We start from the raw sequence: 21,629 nt of genomic DNA, 5'->3' as shown, positions 1-21,629 counted from the left end.
GAATAAAGCATTATAGTTGGGGGCCCTGTTACAGGTTTTGCATGGGGGCCCAGAAGCTTCAAGTTATGTTTCTGAGCAGCATGGTTTAGGTATGGGTACGGGTACAGAAACAGATAGAGGGGGGCCCCAGCTCACGTTTTGTATCAGGGCCCCTGAGCCTTTAGTTACTCCCCTGCTTTAGGGCACTTCAACACGGGACGACTACCAGGCGCTTGAGCACCCATCAGCCATCCTAACAATCATCCCTCCTGTGCTTACAGGCAGGAGTGATGATCGCGCACTGAATGGAGGCGGAGCGCGCCGGAGATCTCGTCTGACCACCAACCTTATAGATGCGACTCTGACAAGTCAGCGATTGTCGCTCCGTCAGTCCTGTGGTTATACCGGACAGCAGTCACCCACATTATCAGCCGGTGTAAACGGACCCCTATATAATAATCGCATCGTGTTTATTTAAGGTGGCGGGTCAGAAGATAATAAATAACATCTGAATATGTAACCGGTCGAGATTGATGGTGCGGCACTGAGAGATGGAGGCGGAGGTGGCAGATTATTACAAAAACATACTTTTACTAAACTTTTGTATTAAAAAGTATTGCCCCCTCATAAGGGGGTTTGTGTATTTTAACGTTATGTAATAAACGTGTAGCATATACTCTCTCACGTAAAGCGAAAGCACTCTTAAAGCGACCGTAAATAAACATTTTTATCACGTGGCGTGTGTCTCTGACATTCATAATCGGTTCCTCAATAGTTCCTCCTGGCAGCAGTAAGGCACACAGAGTTTTTATCCCATTTTCACATAACTATCAGCATGTTTTGTCACTTTTCATTAATGCGACATAAGTGCTAAATACATCATCGTCTTGGCCATAGGCGCCGACCTAAAATGCCCCTGTAGGAGCAGCATTCCTTACCTACTGAACACGTGACATGTCTTAAATGGACTAAAAGCCAGTGGTTGTCTTGTATCATACCAGCGGGTTCTCTCCTGCACTCTATGTCAAGCACCTCACTGAGCCATTGCCCTTACTGCATCATAGACATCATAGATGGAAGGTTTCAAGAACAGATCAGATCGAAGGGAGACACTGCTGGATTGTAGGAGTGGGGGAGTATAAAAACTACCTCATGCAGCTCCCTGTCTCGCGATATGGGGGTGTGGGACAGTTTCCTTTTAAAGGGGTTGTCCAAACTACCCTCAAATAGGCCATCAGCAGTAGATCGATGGGGGTTGACAACTGGGACTCCCACTAATCAGCTCATCAGCTCTGTTCCCACCGCAGTGGCCAGGCTTGGTATTACAGGCAAAGTTCCCATTGACGTCTGTGTGTTATATGTGTAATGCAGGACAGAATGCTCTTTTTAATCGCTCTGCACTCTAAGCAGAGGAAAACCCCCTCTATTAACTCAGAATTTCCTCGTGTGTTATAGGAAAATGAGATTTCTAAACTGGATGACCCCTTTAAATAGGAGAGCATACTATGAGGATAGCTCAGCTCTGAGTCACATTAACTTCAAAAGCATCTCAGATCACATTTGAAGCAACTTCTTAATTCCACTAAAAAATGTATTTCTTCCTTGCACAAGTAACTTCAGGAACATGAAAAGAAACATCAATGACCTAATGAAACCAGACACGATTTGCAATATTGATCTCCAGCATCACAGGAATTCCGATTGATCAAATGTCATAGACACGCGGCCTGAAAAACCTCATCAGGAAACTCAAAGCTTACTTCTTGAAGAGAACCCGCACTTTTTTTTAATGCGCAGAATAAGTGATTCTAAGCAGTTTTGAAATATGTTTTATCAGCCTATTCGGTACATTTCTCTTAAAAAAGAAAAACATCTTCTGCTATGCAGCTCAGAGAGGCCAAGGCTGAGGAATCATCACGTTTCATAACAGTAGAGGGCGCTGCATCCAGATGTGTCTGCAGTGTTCTCTACAGAATGGATGCAGATACCATGTGTATAACAGAGTATGAAGAAGACTATTATATATACTATAGTTTCTCTAATGCTGTGCTCACATTCTGTTCCACCCCACCAAGTGCTTTACTCTCCCCCCTGCTCATATGCCGTAGCTCTGCCCCAGGCGCTGTGAAGGGAAGCCGTTCTATGCTGCAGACAGCTTCTACCCTTCCCAGTGCACTCACTGCCGTATCCCATACACTGACAGGGGCTTTCAGTGCATCTGGTTCTAACATATAGTAGCCTACATCCGATGCACTGAGACATTATGATTAAGGACCCCAGAGATCTGAAAAGCGCAATGTGAGTGTTATCTAACCATGGATGTATGCACCATCATTTTAATTTCTGCTAAATAAAGTATAGACTTTAGATTACCTAGAATTGGTGCTGGAACTAACTGTGGACTTTGTTATCTAAGGACCAGCGTGGTATTTCCCTTCTGTAGGCCTGCAGTTGTTCCTGCTGGTTTACGTTGTCTTGATTAGCAGTGAGCTGATTTTCCGTTTTTTTTTCAATTTGTACTGCCAATGACAGCAGACAATATGGCTGCCATGGAGCCTGGGGACCCCACTCACTGGGCCCCCACTCCTGGCTGGCTATAGAATCCTCACTGCTGCCGTGTGCGCTATGTACAAGCTCACTGCTCCCCCTCGCTCTGGCATACTATACTCTGAGAGGTAGGGACGGGAGAGGAGTCAGCTTATACACAGAGTGCATGGCATCAGGCAGCAGCAGGGAGGGATTATCATTCTACAGCCAGACAGTATGCTAAGAGAAGGGGCCATATGTGGCACTATTACTAAATTAGGCCACATAGGTGGAACAGTTAGTAATAAAGGGCACATAGGTCGAATTATTGCTAAAATGGGGCATACAGGACACTTACTAATAAAGGACACAAACGGCACACCATTACCAATTGGAGCCACAAAGGGGGGCACTATTACTTAATGAAGCTACTCTGTATGTTCACAGGAGGGGCACTACTAATTTGTGGGGCACAGAGGAGGCACTATTATTTTGTGGGGGCACAGATGAGGCACTATTATTTTGTGGGGGCACAGAGGAGGCACTATTACTTTGTGGGGGCACAGAGGAGGCACTATTACTTAGTGGGGGCACAGAAGAGGCACTATTACTTCGTGGGACACAGGAGAGGCACTATTACTTTGTGGGGACACAGAGGAGGCACTATTACTTTGTGGGGACACAGAGGAGGCGCTATTACTTTGTGGTGGCACAGAGGAGGCACTATTACTTTGTGGGGGCACAGAAGAGGCACTATTACTTTGTGGGGGCACAGAAGAGGCACTATTACTTTGTGGGGCATAGAGGAGGCACTATTACTTTGTGGGGGCACAGAAGAGGCACTATTACTTTGTGGGACACAGAGGAGGCGGTATTACTTTGTGGGGCACAGAGTGGGCAGTATTACTTTGTGGGGCACAGAGTGGGCAGTATTACTTTGTGGGGCACAGAGTGGGCAGTATTACTTTGTGGGGCACAGAGTGGGCAGTATTACTTTGTGGGGCACATAGGAGGCAGTATTACTTTGTGGGACACAGAGTGGGCAGTATTACTTTATGGGACACAGAGGAGGCAGTATTACTTTGTGGGGCACAGAGGAGGCAGTATTACTTTGTGGGGAACATAGGAGGCAGTATTACTTTGTGGGGCACAGAGGAGGCAGTATTACTTTGGTGTCACAGAGGGGTATTAATAGTTTGAGGAGCCACAGAGAAGGCACTAGTTCTGTGTGGAGCACAGAGAGGAATCAGGAGTACTGGCAGGATAAGGAAGGTACACAGTGATGAGTAAGGGCTAGAAAAATTCATCATAGCTGTCTGGGTTGAAATGGACAAAAAAAAAAAAAATAGATGTCTGTAATCAGAGCAGACGTCACCTGTAATCACTGGAGGTAATGGCACCACAATCACCATCACTGTGTACAGCTGGTATCTGACTATTATACAGTGGCTGCATTAAAAGCGGTATACTAGAGCTGAGCTGCTGTATCTAAACCACTGTGTTATAAGGGTTGTTATATACAATTTTATTTTTGGGGGGGAGGGGGAGCACAATTTTGAATTTGCTATGGGGTCCCGTGAGTATGGCTCTGGTTAATTACATATGTGGTATAGGCAGGTTGGCACAGTCCGATACTAATTAACAGAGGTGCCAGCCCATCCTTTCTTGATACAGTAGACTTTGTGATCGACAATGAAGGTAACGATCAGTTTGATCATCTTTAGGTAACTAGTAACTGTCTAATTCATAGACTGGTCAGGCCGGCCTCATACGTGTGTGCTCAGTGCAGGGAATCATTTTTCTTTAACCTGGTCAAAGCATCCTGTACGCTGGGAACAGTTTTGTAGATAAGTGCACTTCTCTATATTGGCCCTTTATAGCAGTAATTCATCCTCAGAAGGAATCAAGTTTGCCTCTAGAGCATGCAATTTACACAGCAGCCCCGGGCCAAGAATTCAATTTTATATCAAATATTTCACATCCATCAAGACATGCGGCGCAGAACTGAGAGCGCTCTGTACGGAGAAGAATAAAGAACCGCCAAGCACTACATCTACCCCGTAATACATCCGGATATAACAAACAGAAGACAAAAACATGAAAGACTGAATATATCATTATTCCCTACTTCCCATGTGTTCCATTCACCAAGAATATATCATCGCTTCATTTTCAATAAGTATTTTTTTTTTTTACTACTACAGCTATTTTTGATAAAAATTCTGTCATTTAAGGAGAAATTCACTTGTGCCCAAACACTGAGTGTCCTCGTTAATAGAGACCCCCATCTCGTAGCACATTGGACCTTCTTTGACCTTCAGAACCGCAACAATTCATTGCGGCGTCCATCCACAGGTATCAGAGGACCCAAGAAAATCTTCCCTCCACTATCTGCACCTCTACCATCCTGACCGGATGCTACTTATGCCTTCTTTTAAAAATTATTGTAAGACATTTCCATTACTTAAAGGGGTTGTCTCGCGCCAAAACGTTTTTTTTTTTTTTTCAACAGCCCCCCCGTTCGGCGCGAGACAAACCCGATGCAGGGACTTTAAAAAAAAAACCGCACAGCGCTTACCTGAATCCCCGCGCTCCGGTGACTTCTTACTTACCCGGTGAAGATGGCCGCCGGGATCTTCTCCCTCGGTGGACCGCAGGGCTTCTGTGCGGTCCATTGCCGATTCCAGCCTCCTGATTGGCTGGAATCGGCACGTGACGGGGCGGAGCTACACGGAGCCGCTCTCCGGCACGAGCGGCCCCATTGAGAAAAGAAGAAGACCGGACTGCGCAAGCGCGTCTAATCCGGCGATTAGACGCTGAAAATTAGACGGCACCATGGAGACGAGGACGCTAGCAACGGAACAGGTAAGTGAATAATTTCTGATAACTTCTGTATGGCTCATAATTAATGCACAATGTACATTACAAAGTGCATTAATATGGCCATACAGAAGTGTATAGACCCACTTGCTTTCGCGGGACAACCCCTTTAACGTTTTTTTCTTTAAGGTCCAATGCACGTGGGCATATTTGTACTGTGGGATCCAAAGCGGGGAATCGCGTCCGGATCCAGCAGTAAATACTTCCCATAGGACATGCCAAGCAAAACGCTTTCCCATGCCCAGGAGCGGAAATCAACTGTGATTTTCCGCTCGCGGGGAAAAAAAATTGCAGCATGTCCTATTCTAGTGCGAGCCTCGCACGGACGGCTTTCACTGCAATCAATAGAAGCCGCCTGTCCTGCAGTGAGTCGCCGTGGATCCACGTCATCGCTGGCTCTGCTCTGCGCATTTGTGGCGGCACGTCAGCCGACACACCTGCAGAGCAGAGATAAGACGCCAGACAGGTAAGCCAGGGGTCACTGCCAGGGGAACAGAGTCTGATTCTGCTGTGATATTTCGCAGTCGGAATCCGACCCGGCCGTCCGCATTCGGCCTAAGTTCTACAGGTTCTGTGAATAAACCTTCATTTTTTAAACTTATGTTATTATTAGAGATGAGCGAACGTACTCATCCGAGCTTGATACTCGTTCGAGTATTAGCGTGTTCGAGATGCTCGTTACTAGAGGCGAGCACCACGCGATGTACGAGTTACTTTCACTTTCATCTGTGAGACGTTAGCGCGCTTTTCTGGCCAATAGAAAGACAGGGAAGGCATTACAACTTCCCCCTGCGACGTTCAAGCCCTATACCACCCCCCTGCTGTGAGTGGCTGGCGAGATCAGATGTCACCCGAGTATATAAATCGGCCCCTCCCGCAGCTCGCCACAAATGCATTCTGACAGAGATCAGGGAAAGTGCTGCTGGTGCCGGAGCTGCTATAGGGAGAGCGTTAGGAGTTATTTTAGGCTTCAAGAACCCCAACGGTCCTTCTTAGGGCCACATCTAACCGTGTGCAGTACTGTTGAGGCTGCTTTTAGCAGTGTTGCACAATTTTTTTTTTTGTATATCGGGCGTGCAGAGCATTGCGTCCGCAGTCTGCAGTCATTGTACAGAGTATAGGGCCAGTACTGGTGAGGCAGGGAAAGAGATATTCAGGCTATATAGGCAGTGGGCTTTTTCCAAAAAATTGGGGAAAAATACTATATTTGGGCTGCCTGTGACCATCTTCAGTTTACTGCGTGTCTGCTGGGGGTAGTAGTCCTAATTAATACGCAGCTAAGCGTTACAGCAGGCTTGCGCAAAATTGTTTCCTGGATCTGCTGTCTCTGTTACATCAGCGCCGTCATCCCGCCAGAGGGAAACAGTATACATAATATTATACGCTGCCTACAGTATCTATCTGCTGGGGGTAGTAGTCCTAATTAATACGCAGCTAAGCGTTACAGCAGGCTTGCGCAAAATTGTTTCCTGGATCTGCTGTCTCTGTTACATGATCGCCGTCATCCCGCCAGAGGGAAAGAGTATACATAATATTATACGCTGCCTACAGTATCTGTCTGCTGTATTAGCTCAGCATTTTAAAAAAATAGAAGCAAAATACTTAAGGCCTACTACTGGCCTTTGGCCACTTGACTGCTTCTGCGCTGTGAATTCCACTAGCTCAGTCATACGCACCTACGTCTCACTACAGGCGTGTGCAAAATTGTTTCCTGGCTCTGCTGTGCGTTCCGTAAGGGAAGTCAGCCTCCAACCACAGGCCAATAAGCGGCACATTTAATTACAGCATTCTGTTTCTGCACTACTGGTAATACAGCATGCTGAGGGGTAGGGGTAGGCCTAGAGGACGTGGACGCGGGCGAGGAAGCGGAGGCCCAAGTCAGGGTGTGGGCACAGGCCGAGCTCCTGATCCAGGTGTATCGCAGCCGACTGCTGTGGGATTAGGAGAGAGGCACGTTTCTGGCGTCCCCACATTCATCTCACAATTAATGGGTCCACGCGGTAGACCTTTATTAGAAAATGAGCAGTGTGAGCAGGTCCTGTCGTGGATGGCAGAAAGTGCATCCAGCAATCTATCGACCACCCAGAATTCTGCGCCGTCCACTGCTGCAACTCTGAATCCTCTGGCTGCTGCTCCTCCTTCCTCCCAGCCTCCTCACTCCATTACAATGACACATTCTGAGGAGCAGGCAGACTCCCAGGAACTGTTCTCGGGCCCCTGCCCAGAATGGGCAGCAATGGTTCCGAATCCTCTCCCACTGGAGGAGTTTGTCGTGACCGATGCCCAACCTTTGGAAAGTTCCCGGGGTCCGGGGGATGAGGCTGGGGACTTCCGGCAACTGTCTCAAGAGCTTTCAGTCGGTGAGGAGGACGATGACGATGAGACACAGTTGTCTATCACTCAGGTAGTAGTAATTAGAGTAAGTGAGGAGGGAGGAGCGCACAGAGGATTCGGAGGAAGAGCAGCAGGACGATGAGGTGACTGACCCCACCTGGTTTGCTATGCCTACTGAGGACAGGTCTTCAGAGGGGGAGGCAAGTGCAGCAGCAGGGCAGGTTGGAAGAGGCAGTGCAGTGGCCAGGGGTAGAGGCAGGGCCAGACTGAATAATCCACCAAGTGTTTCCCAAAGCGCCCCCTCGCGCCATGCCACCCTGCAGAGGCCAAGGTCCTCAAAGGTCTGGCAGTTTTTCACTGAGAGTGCAGACGACCGACGAACAGTGGTGTGCAACCTTTGTCGCGCCAAGATCAGCCGGAGAGCCACCACCACCAGCATGCGCAGACATATGATGGCCAAGCACCTCACAAGGTGGGACGAAGGCCGTTCACCGCCTCCGGTTTGCACCGCTGCCTCTCCCCCTGTGCCCCAACCTGCCACTGAGATCCAACCCCCCTCTCAGGACACAGGCACTACCGTCTCCTGGACTGCACCCACACCCTCACCTCTGCTGTGCTCGGCCCCATCCACCAATGTCTCTCAGCGCACCATCCAGCCGTCGCTAGCGCAAACAATACGTAGGCTGCACCCGCGGATGGAAACATTGTTCTCTATCACCATCAAAAACGTGGACCTTTTAGCTTCATCAATCTGTGTATAATATTCATCCTCCTCCTCCTGCTCCTCCTCCTGAAACCTCACGTAATCACGCCGAACGGGCAATTTTTCTTAGGCCCACAAGTCTCAGTCATATAATTTTTGTAAACAATTTTTATATGTTTCAATGCTCATTAAAGCGTTGAAACTTTCACCTGAACCAATTTTTATTTTAACTGGGCTGCCTCCAGGCCTAGTTACAAATTAAGCCACATTAACCAAAGCGATTAATGGGTTTCACCTGCCCTCTTGGTTGGCCATGGGCAACTTTTCTGACGTACATTAGTACTGTTGGTACACCAATTTTTTGGGGCCCTCGCCTACAGTGTAATCCAATTAATTTTTTGCCCACCTGCATTAAAGCTGACGTTACATCAGCTGTGCTGGGCACTGCAATGGGATGTATTTATGTACCGCCGGTGGCTTCCTGGCACCCACCCATGCTGTGGGTACACAGGGAGTTGTAACTGCATGTGTCTACTTCTAAAGAACCCCAGTCTGACTGGGGCATGCAGTGTGGGCCGAAGCCCACCTGCATTAAACATGACATTACCTCAGCTGTGCTGGGCACTGCAATGGGATACATTTATGTACAGCCGGTGGGTTCCAGGGAGCCACCCATGCTGTCGGTCCACACGGAGTTGTAACTGCATGTGTCCACTTCTAAAGAACCCCAGTCTGACTGGGGCATGCAGTGTGGGCCGAAGCCCACCTGCATTAAACATGACATTACCTCAGTTGTGATGGGCAATGCAATGGGATATATTTATGTACCGCCGGTGGCTTCCTGGCACCCACCCATGCTGTCGGTCCACACGGAGTTGTAACTGCACGTGTCCACTTCTAAAGAACCCCAGTCTGACTGGGGCATGCAGTGTGGGCCGAAGCCCACCTGTATTTAATCTGACGTTAGCTCTGCTGTCCAGGGCACTGCAATGGGATACATTTATGTACAGCCGGTGGGTTCCAGGGAGCCACCCATGCTGTGGGTGCACACGGAATTCCCATTGCGGAGTTGTACCTGCCTGTGACTATTTATAAAAAACCGCGGTCTGACTGGGGCATGCAGACACCTTGACAGAATGAATAGTGTGTGGCACATAGGTTCCCCATTGCTATGCCCACGTGTGCAGCTCCTGATGGCGGTGGCACAGGATTATATTTCTCATTGCTTCTGTACATCATTTTGGGCTATCGCCCCGCCCCTTTTAAAGAGGGTCGCTGCCTAGCCGTGCCAACCCTCTGCAGTGTGTGCCTGCGGTTCCTCCTCATGGCAGACGCACTTATAAATAGACATGAGGGTGGTGTGGCATGAGTGCAGCTGAAGGCTGCGCAGGGACACTTTGGTGTGCGCTGTGGACACTGCGTCGTGCGCGCGTGCGCGCGCGGGGGTGGGGGGGGGGGGTGGGCAGCATGTAACCCAGGAGAAGTGGCAGCGGAGTGTCATCCAGGCAGTGATTGTGCTTTGTTGGAGGTAGTGTGGTGCTTGGCTAAGGTATGCATTGCTAATGAGGGCTTTTCAGAAGTAAAAATTGTTGGGAGGGGGGGGCACTCTTGCCGCTATTGTGGCTTAATAGTGGGACCTGGGAACTTGAGATGCAGCCCAACATGTAGCCCCTCGCCTGCCCTATCCATTGCTGTGTCGTTCCCATCACTTTCTTGAATTGCCCAGATTTTCACAAATGGAAACCTTAGCGAGCATCGGCGAAATACAAAAATGCTCGAGTCGCCCATTGACTTCAATGGGGTTCGTTACTTGAAACGAACCCTCGAGCATCGCGATAATTTCGTCCCGAGTAACGAGCACCCGAGCATTTTGGTGCTCGCTCATCTCTAGTTATTATCTTTCTTTTGGGTAGAATAGGGGTAGCAGAGGATTCCTCTTGGGTGGGAGGGTGTAAGGGTTATAGGATGGGAGGGGAACAATAGTTTTATTCCTCTCCCCTCTTCCTAAACCTCTGTATAAGTTTGCACATCTGTCTTCTCCTCGTGCCGTTGGTCTTTCAGACCTTAATGTCTAGTTATTTATTGAATATTATTTAACCTAAGTATCTGCATATTCAAGCCAACTCTCCCATGCTTCCTTAACCCCTTAAAGACGTGGACCCTTTTTTTCCCCATTTTCGTTCTTTCCTCCCCCCTTTAAAAAAATCGTAACTCCTTTATTTATACATCGATGTAGCTGCATGAGGGCTTGTTTCTTGCAGAACGAGTTGTATTTTTCAACGGTACTATTTAATGTACCATATAATTGACTGAAAAACTTATAAAAAATTCTAAGTGGAGTAAAATGAAAAAAAAGACATTCCCCCATCTTTCAGTGCGTCTTGTTTCTACGGCGACAAAAACAACATGATAAATTTATTCTATGGGTCAGTACGATTGCTACGATACCAAACTTACGGTATATAGTTTTTTTTTTTACTGTACTCTTTTTTTTTTATTTCAAAGACATTTTTTTTTTTAATTATTTTCTGCAGCCATCTTCTGCGCGCAATTATTTTTCCATCCCCGTAGTTGTGCGGGGGCTCATTTTTTGCGGAATGTTCTGTAGTTCACGTTAGTAGCAATGCAGAATACATACGACTTTTTGATCGCTTTTTATTGCATTTTTGCTGGGAGACAGGGTAACTGAAAAAGTGCATTACTGGCATTCCATTTTTTTTTTCAGACAATGTTCACCGTGCGGGGTAAATAATTCACTACTTTGATAGATCTGACTTTTACGGACGCGGTGATACCAAATATGTATTTTTCTTTTTTGATTAAGATTTATTATAGATATGGCAAAAGGGGGGTGATTTAAACTTTTACTTTTTTTTTTTACAATTAATAAAGCTTTATTGATCTTATTTTCACTTCTCTTTTAAGTCCCCCTGGGGGACTACAACATGCGATGCTTTAATCGCTCCTGCAGTATGACGTAATGCTATAGCATTACATCATAATGCGATTTGACAGGCAGCCATGACACCTGCATGGCTCTCCCGATCTCACCGCGGGGGGGCCATTCGGGGGATTTAAATGCCGCTGTCAGAATTGGCAACGGCATTTATATGGTTAAAAGCCTGGTGGCCACTGCTGTTGCCCACGGGTGTCAGTTGTAATAAACAGCTGATGCCCACGCTGTATGAGGAGAGGTCACCCCGCGACCTCTTTTTATACATACCCCTATGCTCCAGGACGTAAATATATGTCCTGGAGCAGGAAGGGGTTAAAAGCAGGTAACCTATTTTGTCTTATTGCTAAAGCTTCCTCTTATGAACAGTGCTCACTAATTAAAGGGGTTGTCCCGCGGCAGCAAGTGGGTCTATACACTTCTGTATGGCCATATTAATGCACTTTGTAATGTACATTGTGCATTAATTATGAGCCATACAGAAGTTATAAGAAGTTTTTCACTTACCTGCTCCGTTGCTAGCGTCCTCGTTTCCATGGAGCCGACTAATTTTCGCCGTCTAATGGCCAAATTAGCCGCGCTTGCGCAGTCCGGGTCTTCTTCTTTTCTGAATGGGGCACCGTGTAGCTCCCCCCCGTCATGTGCCGATTCCAGCCAATCAGGAGGCTGGAATCGGCAATGGACCGCACAGAAGCCCTGCGGTCCACCGAGTGAGAAGATCCCCGCGGCCATCTTCATCAGGTAAGTAAGAAGTCACCGGAGCGCGGGGATTCAGGTAAGCACTCTCCGGTGTTCTTTTTTAACCCCTGCATCGGGGTTGTCTCGCGCCGAACGGGGGGGGGGGGGGGGGGGGTTGAAAAAAAACCCAAACCCGTTTCGGCGCGGGACAACCCCTTTAATTCAGTGACTTGATGTAAGGAAGTTACAGTAGGTGATCTCCAGCTTCTAACGACCATTAATTTCACTGTAAGGCCTCATGTCCACAGGGCGGGGCGAATTCCGCATGTGGGAGCCCGTAGCGGAATCAGACCCTGCCCTCGGCCGAGGACCCTGCGTACCTGTCTGGGACTTCTTTTTTCAGTACTGTGTGTGGAAGTGCCGCCCGCTCCAGATTCCGCAGCAAAAATCCGCCAGTGGACATGAGGACATGTAGGATATGAGCTGTGAGAATTCTAGCTTTCCTTGGGATTAGCTCGATGCCCAGTAGTATCATTGCTAATTGGGGGATTTAGGGTTATGTACGAGTCATTTATATATTAGCTTAAACGTTGCCTTCCATATAGGGGTAGCTTCTTTATACTCCCCAAAATATCTATCTGGGAGCCCAATACATCACAGCCCCTCCAGCATGTCCCTTTAGTTCCCAGAAATAGTCTGGCCAGTCTATTGGGAGAATAATAACACTTGAAAGTGTACTTCTAGAAGTTTGGCACAAGATGAGCCTCTTTGTGCTCCTAGGAAGGCTTTTGTCCACTGAGTCGGGGTAAATTTGCTTTTAATGTCTCTTTCCCAATTTACTATGTGAGCTTTTTTATATTTCCGTTGTACTTGCGCCATATTTTGACCTTCCCATCAGCAGCAGAAATCCGGGTTCATCTGACCAGGTTATGTATCTCCACTCCTCAGTGATACAATTTTTGTGCTCTTCTGTCCTCTATATTCTTGCAGGTTTCTCTAAGACACAATGGCGCTGAAGCCGGCCGTCTGCCGTTATAGCCCATCGGGTTAAGGAACGGCGTGTTGTACACTTACACACATTGGTTGGAGCACCGGCGCTGTATTTGGCTGCTCCTGACTGTGCAGCAACACGTCTCCCCACTTCCAAGTTTCAGTACATAATTTGGTTCATTAAAAGAATCCAATTCAATTACAATTTGTCCCACAAAAAACAAGCTCTCATACGGCTTCATCAGTGACACAATAAAGACGGTATTTACGGCTTTTGGAAGGTGGGGACAAAAAAAAGATAAAAAAGAAAGAACAATAATTTAAAAATCTCTGGCCTTGAAGTAGTTAAATACAAAATGAACAACCCCTCAAAATCCTAGTGAGTGACATTTCCTACAACTATACGCTCTGCTCTGTGCTGCACTTTCCTTTGTCTTCCAGGCAGGTACTGCAGGATACGCAATTGTCTCTTTATGTGCAAACTAGAAATTTCCTTCTCATCTCCGTACGGCAAAGGTAACCTGTATGACAGCCCATTGTTCTCAGAACACGGCAAACAACCCGCTTTCCGTTGGATCCAGTGATATAAACGCCTGCAGGCTGTTACGGTATTAATTATCTTGGATTTTTGCATATATTTATAGATCACAGTCAGGACCGGCAAACAATAATGTGTTGAAGTGAGGAAGTCACAGTAATTGTAGCTGCCTAGAAGACAAGTGTCCCTAGCTAGCATCTCCAGGAAGTCAGGTATAATGCATAGAATCCTCTGATTGGATACTTAACATTCCCATTATAAGATGGACCCTCACAGCCAAGACAGGGGATAACTTGCTGATAGTTAGGGTGCAACCACTAGGGACACCACCAATCCTAAGAATGAACGCCTTGCGCTTCCTGAAGTGTGAGCAGCAGAGGATATGCATATGCACTTCTGTTCCATTCCATTTACTTCAATGGGACTGTTGGAGATAGACCACCTTTTCTTACCTTCACCCCCCCCCCCTTGGAGTTATTGTGAAACCAAGATTCTTGGCTTTAAAATAACCCCAGAAGCTTGTCTGTATCACCGATATAACCAGAGCTGCAGCCTTTTAAAGTGGGGGTGGGAATACTGAATTTACAGTGTGTGTGTAGAGCAGAGGTAGGGAGGAAGGGGCAGTGGGGAAAAAGCAGGCAGCAGAGAACAATCTGTGATCTGTACTTGGGAAAGGTAATATAGAGTTTCTTTGTCATATAATCAATCAGAGAACATATTTGCTCTCTGATTGTCACATATGGGGGTCTTTTTTTATCCCAGAAAAGGAGTGCGAAGATGGGCACTTGCTTGTCTAATCACTCATCTATGCTGTTTAACCCTGCAGTCATTGCTGCTCATGACATCTAAACGTTTTTACAAAAAAATAACTTTTAAAAAATGGCTATTTAGGCATTTTTTTATCGTAATTGACTGTGCTGCATAAATAATGTAATACTTTTTATAGTACTGGATGTTACAGATTTAGCAAAACAATGCATAGTTTTATTTTTTTTTGTTCTTCTTACTTTTTTTTTTTTACTATTAATGCATTGTGTAAGGGAGAAAAAAACATTTTTGGTCATATTATCTCCCCAAAATAGAAATCAAAAGTAATCAAAAAGTCATATAAACCACAAAATAGTGCCAACATAAACTGCAAGTCAACAAACCAAGGTTCCTATTCTGTTTCAACTTTTTAGCCACTCACCATTCTGGAGCTTGAGGTTCATAAATCATTGGTTCATTCATTCCTTTATTTATTTGCAGCTCCCCTTACATGCAGTTTACAACCTGCTTCTAGTTTCAGACATGCCTTACATGGACGTATCCCTCCCAGTAATCCTGCATGTGAGGTTTTTGTGTCCAGGATGCTGCTGCCTTTACTATTAGTATAGATTCATTCTTGGAACAATTTCTCCTGGGGGATTCTGAGGTGTCTGTGATTCCCCCTGTCTTTCCCCATAGAGTCTGACCTGGCTCACAACGCACAAATCTCACACGATTTTCTCGCCCATGTGAATCCAGCCTAAAGAGGAGAGGGAACGCCTCTTACAGAAAGCTGCTGAACTCCAAGCTTGGAGCTCCTGGGATTTTGTTACAGAAGAGACACTCTGTACTGCAGTGAGTGTTGGTAAAGGACTTTGGTTGTGCGAATGTGATATGTGATGGCATTAAGCCTGTTAGTTAGTTACTGTATAGTTAAAGGCCAGACAGCCAGGTGTTTATTTGTGTACTGGTTTACTGTTGAGTGTGGAGTACTGTGAACTTCTGCGACATGGAATAAAACTGGCAGGTGCCAAATAAAAAAAAGTTCCGGTGGTTAAGTGAGTTTCTGAGAGGGACGCCAACCATCTTGTAAGGAGAAGATGGTGGTCCCAAGCCATGACTATTCCCCTACAATCACCACTCATACACAGATTGAGTGAGTTTTTCCCCTCCCATGATATGCGTGCTTTCCTCCCCATTTACTCTAATACAAAACAGATTGTGTGATCTGCTCTCCCTGATAACTTGGATGCCATCCCTGTTCTACACAGTTTGATCTCCTCCTCTTTCCTACTGTCTTCTCTACCACCGAGAGAAGATAGGGGGAGAGCAGAGAGAGCTGACACAGCCAAAAGCAGTATTCTGCTGGATCTATGACTGATGCAATGGGACAACCAGGTAGATGAAATATTTATGCAAACTCCACAACAGCAAATGGTAGAACATGCATGATGAAGCTTGTATAGAAAGTTGATTAATTTTGTATTTAGGAAGCAAACAAGGGTGCCCCAAGTCTTTATGCTGCCTGTGAAGTGTGAAATGGTGCCTCCCCCCTTCCCTGGCAAAAATCCACTCATTTTAAAGCAATTGAAAGCACCAATATACATAATACCCAACACGTAATTTAATCATTGAGTCTTCCCTGAAGTGGCAGAGTAACACTGTCCCCAGTAGTGTCCCCCTTAGTGGCCACAATGGTAATAGTGACCTCATTAGTGGCCCCAGTAGTCGTAGTATCGTAGTATTAGTGCTTCCAGTAGTAATACTAACCCCAGTAAGGGCCTCAGTTGTAATAGTGATCTTATTAGTGTCCCAAGTATTAATAGTGACCCCCATAATGGCCCCAGTATTAACAGTAGCTACATTATTAATAGCGTCCCCCTTAGTGGCCACAATAGTCATAGTGACATCATTCGTGGTCCCAGTAGTCATAATAATCTCATTAGTGGTCCCAGTTGTAATATTGACCCCGACAGGGGCCTTAGTAGTAGTAGTAGTGATCTTGTTAGTGGCCTCAGTATTAATAGTGTCCCCCATAGTGGCCCCAGTATTACCAGTAGCCCTATTATTAATAATATCCCCCTTAGTGGCCACGGTATTAGTGTATCTTGACGCCACCAGGAAGTCCTGGAGGCGTCAAGATTGACAGGGGGTAACGCCCCATGATGCTGATTGGCTGCACAGCAGCGTGGGCTGCAGGTCCTGTAGGTCCAGTAAGCACAAAAGGAAAATCCAAAGGTATTACTGTGAGAAGCATACATCGGCCTGGGGTTGCAGCCAAGCAGCCCCAGGTGCAAGGCTCATCCCTAGCGCCGGCAGACAAGGCGGGCCCCCTTCTCCCCCCGGTTTCAGTGTGACATATTGGCCGGCAGCACGGAGTCCACACCGCTGGGGGTTGGGTGAAACTGTCTGAGAGGCGGCCACCACTGTGTGGAGGACCAGAGCAGGAATGGGACAGAGCAGCGGGGAACAGCGGTGTGAGATGCGCCATCGTCCACTGTGCAGCCAGGCAGGACGAAATTGACAGCTTGTGTACGGGACTGAGGGCTAATGCGCCGGCTGGTCAGAAAGCATCCGGTGTGACAGGTGGCGACGTGGAATTAGCAGGCAGGTCGGGACTAAGGGCTCATCCGTCGGGGTTCAGAAGGGACGAATCCCTCTGACGTGCCGTGGGACCAGCTGTCAGAGTCCATGTTGCTGCGTGTGCATAGCTTTTTTGCCGGCTGTGCTGCCTTACTGTGAGGCTTATTTTTCTACTTGGCCTTATTTTCTGCACTGCTCACAATGTAAGCCTAAGTGCAAAAGCAATCCTCACCTTAAGGCAGCACAGCCGCCAAACAGCTATGCACACAGTGGTGCTAGGAACTTGTAAGCTTGACCCAATCGGGAGCTGGGGGTGTGTCAGGGGCGTTCTCCCTGTCAAACCCCTAGTTTTCGGTGGCATCAAAATACACTAATACTAGTGGCCACAATAGTCGTTGTGACATCGTTAGTGGTCCCAGTAGTCATAGTGACCTCTTTAGTGATCCAATTAGTGGTCCCAGTTGTAATATTGACCCCCTAAAGGGGCCTCAGTAGTAGTGATCTTGTTAGTGGCCCCAACATTAGCAGTAGCCCCATTATTAAAAATGTCTCCGTTAGTGGCCACAATAGTCATAGTGACATGGTTAGTGGTCCTACTAGTCATAGTGACCTCTTTAGTGATCCTATTAGTGGTCCCAGTTGGAATATTGACCCCCCAATAGGGGCCTCAGTAGTAATAGTGATCTTGTTAGTGGCCCCAGTATTAGCAGTAGCCCCATTATTATTAATGTCTCCGTTAGTGGCCACAATAGTCATAGTGACATGGTTAGTGGTCCCATTAGTCATAGTGAGCTCTTTAGTGATCCTATTAGTGGTCCCAGTTGGAATATTGACCCCCAATAGGGGCCTCAGTAGTAATAGTGTCACCCTTAGTGGCCACAGTAGTAATAATGACTCCCATACTGGACCTCTGACCCCACAAGCAGTGCAGTCACTGTGTCTGAGCAGTAATCAGTCTGCGATTCCTAACTTGTGCCCCCGGGGTCTGCATCTCGTACAGGCTGGTGTCTGCTTGCAGGAACACAGCTGTTAGGGGGGCAGATCAGTGGTCACAGACTGATTACAGAGTGGCAGCTGACTGATCGGAGCTACGGACAGAGTGAGTGCAATGCTTGTGGAGTTGCTGCCTGGCCAGCTCACAGCAGGCTGTTATTTTTTGCTGACCATTAATATGGTCAGTAAAAAATAAATACCAGCCAGCTGGCATCCCTGGGGCTGCCCCTCTGAGGTCCTGCAGACTACCAGCTGAGGTGAGAGGTTCAGGATGCCTCATGGAAGTAAATGAACAATACAAAGCAAAGCAGTCCAAAGGTTTTTTCCTGCCCTTCAGCTCCCAGGGGACTTGTTTTACCCGGCATTTCCTGTGGTCAGAGCTCCTCCTCCTCGGAGTCCCTGTATACCCACACTAGTTGGTCAGGAGACATGTCTGCCCCTGTGTTGGAGCGACGGTTCTGTGTGTTACATTTGCATCATCTAACCTGAATCTCATTGGCCTTTTTGTCTACAACTGCAAATAAATCACTTTCACTACTCAATGCTATGAGAAAGTCCAGAAGAGAACATACCGTGACTTACCTGGGATTTTCGAGCATTCTTGGATATTGCACATAGTACTTTCCTGAGGTTTTGGTTCTTTTTTGCAAAGACTGTTGTTCAAGGTCCGGTTATTATCGGTATCGACACATTGCACGGTTCTTTGTTGGACACCCTCCCCACACGGTGCCGAACACTGAAAAAAACATTACAGGAGATGAAATCTATTCTGCATTTTCGCTCGGGTTTCCTGTTTGCCTCTTTCACATGGGTGACAGCAATATCGTCATGGGAAAGTCACAGCGAACTCACATCTGTGTTCTGTAGCGCTCTTTTGGCGGTATTTTCAGGGGGCTTGAAATATAAGCCCTACCCTGAAAATAAGCCCTGGCTGTATTAAAAAAAATACAATACAGTACATTACCTAACAGGCGCTGTCCGCTCCATTGCACTTCTTCTCCGCAGGTCCCCGGAACACTTGCTTGTTGTTTTCAGCCAGCATTTCCTGGTCAGGGGTTTAAAAACCCCACCTCCAGGAAGTGCTGGCTGTGATTGGTTCTTGAGTGCTGCAGTGATTGGTTCTCCAGTGCCACGGCTCAGCTAATCAGGGCCAGCGCTTCATGGAGGCGGGGTTTTTGAACCCCTGACAAGAAAGCACTGGCTGAAAACTACAAGTAAATTTGTTGGGGACCTGCGGAGAAGAAGTGCGATGGAGCGGACAGCACCTGTTAGTCAATGTATTGTGTTTTTTTTTAATGTAACGTATTTTCCGGACTATAAGGCGCACATAAAATGCTGAGAATTTCTCAGAAATAGAAAGTGCGCCTTATAATCCGGTGCGCCTTATATATGAACCCGACAGTAAAGAAAGGGGTTCATACAGGATCCTTTACTTCTATCGTGGGCGGCATACCACAGCACACACCATGCTCCTCCCCCCCCCCCCCCCCCCCGTGCGCCTATGAATTTATTCTTCACTTGGGTTTTTACAGTATCCATAAATGGATTGAGCATTACGGCCACCGTAGTCAGGAGCCACACTGAGTGATACTTACAGCTCTGTGCGCAGGATCCTTGCAATATATCTGTGCTTTAGCGTTAACTATACCCACTACCCCAAAAAATGCCTCCTGTTAAGAGACATGCTTATGATGCAGGTTTCAAGCTTAAAGCTATAAGTTATGCAGTAGAGCATGGAAATAGGGCAGCTGCAAGAGAATTCAACATTAATGAATCCATGGTGCGTAAGTGGAGAAAACAAGAAGATGCCCTCCGCCAAGTAAAGAAGACCAAAATGAGTTTCCGAGGAAACAAAGCAAGGTGGCCACAGTTGGAGAACAAAATAGAACAGTGGGTTATGGAACAGAGAAACGCAGGTAGAAGCGTCTCCACTGTCTCTATTCGACTCAAAGCCACTGCTTTAGTACGTGACATGGAGATCAAGGACTTTCGAGGAGGTCCTTCATGGTGCTTTCGTTTCATGAAAAGGCGTCATCTCTCCATTCGCACCAGAACTACTGTGTGCCAGCAATTACCAAAGGATTATGAAGAGAAGCTGGCCATTTTTCGCACCTACTGCATAACCAAGATAAATGAAAAAAATATCCAGCCAGAACACATTATTAACATGGATGAGGTTCCCCTCACTTTCGATATCCCCGTAAACCGTACTGTTGAGAAAACAGGGACCAGTACGATATCTATACGTACCACAGGAAATGAGAAGTCATCTTTCACTGTAGTTCTCGCTTGTCAGGCTAATGGCCAGAAACTACCACCCATGGTAATTTTCAAGAGGAAGACTTTGCCTAAAGAAAATTTTCCTGCTGGTGTCATCATTAAGGCTAACCCAAAGGGCTGGATGGATGAGGAGAAGATGAGTGAGTGGCTGAGGGAGGTCTACGTCTAGAGACCGGGTGGCTTTTTTCACAAATTCCCATCCCTATTGGTCTGTGACTCGATGCGCGCCCACGTGACCGATACTGTCAAAGCCCAAGTGAAGAAAACTAATTCGGAGCTTGCTGTCATCCCTGGTGGATTAACCAAAGAGCTCCAGCCGCTAGATATCAGCATCAAAAGGTCATTTAAAGTTAAATTGCGAGCTGCATAGGAGCATTGGATGACAGAAGGTGACCACACATTCACCAACACAGGAGGCAACGCCGTGCGAGTTATGCCACTATGTGCCAGTGGATCGTGGATGCCTGGAAGAATGTATCAGTCTCCAGTGTCATCCGAGCTTTCAGGAAGGCTGGAATCACCACTGAAGAGCCTAGCAGCAGCAACGAGACCGACTCAGATAATGAAGAGGAGGACCCCATGCTTGATGCCGAAATCGCCCAACTGTTCAACTCCGACACTGAAGATGACGGATTTGATGGATTTCTGGTGGAGGAATGAACTGAAAAAGTACGGTAAACGTTTTGATTTGCAATTACAGCTGAACCAGTTGCAAGTTATTGTTAAAAAGTGTAATAAATTTTGACTTGCAGTCTGAGCAATGGTTTATTTAACGGTAATGTGCTGCGCCTTATAATCCAGTGCGCCTTATATATGAAACAAGATTGCTTATAATGCGCTCATAGAAAGTGCGCCTTATAATCCGGTGCGCCTTATAATCCGGAAAATACGGTACCTATAGAGTATGCCGCGGTTTTGTATTCTCACAATGTAGCAGCCTACAAAATATTGCTCATGTGAATTAACCCATTGGAAAGCATGGGCTTTGCATGCATGCGACTGGTAGTACTGTCGCATCGCGAGAAACTCACGATTTTGTCGCCCAAGATGCCTTAGTGTTGATGTACAGCTAATTTGCGAGACATTGGATAGACATAAAGTAAAAGAGTGCTGAGATTGCAGGTTACAATGTAATTCAAGTCAATACATATTGTATCACATTAGGTGATGGTTCTTCTTAAGTAGATGTGGCTCAGTTGTTGACAGTGTTGGCGTGCAGCACCTGAGTCCAGAGGTTAGGTCATCAGTGGAGAAAAGGGAAAAAAAACCTTCAGGGCTTCTTCAGATGACCGTGATTTTGCAGCTTTTTGGGGCAGTAAAAATAACAGCCGCAAAAAGTGACAAAATGAAACCATGGATTTCAATGGTTTCATTTATCTAGTGATATTCTTGCATTCTAAGCTGTGGCTCACGACCTGAAGGTTGCAGGTTCAATCTCTGCATGG

At 46.7% G+C, this 21,629-nt stretch overlaps 1 protein-coding gene across 2 annotated transcripts in view; it reads right to left on the bottom strand.

Moving 5' to 3' along the window:
* ADAMTS12 (ADAM metallopeptidase with thrombospondin type 1 motif 12) overlaps window positions 1-21,629 on the bottom strand; it is a 362,259-nt gene that overhangs the window by 5,131 nt on the left and 335,499 nt on the right. The window contains exon 23 of one of the 2 annotated variants that reach the window (XM_066602471.1): window positions 18,487-18,640. In XM_066602471.1, coding sequence (XP_066458568.1) covers window positions 18,487-18,640 — 154 coding nt within the window. Of the gene's footprint in view, window positions 1-18,476; window positions 18,641-21,629 lie in introns of both variants that reach the window. The other variant, XM_066602472.1, reaches the window with a different exon arrangement.

This window comes from Eleutherodactylus coqui, chromosome 5 (assembly GCF_035609145.1).
Source record: "Eleutherodactylus coqui strain aEleCoq1 chromosome 5, aEleCoq1.hap1, whole genome shotgun sequence".
Classification (NCBI taxonomy): Eukaryota; Metazoa; Chordata; class Amphibia; order Anura; family Eleutherodactylidae; genus Eleutherodactylus; species Eleutherodactylus coqui.
The sequence above is the reverse complement of the archived record's forward strand: the minus strand, read 5'-3'. Positions and strand labels throughout refer to the sequence as shown.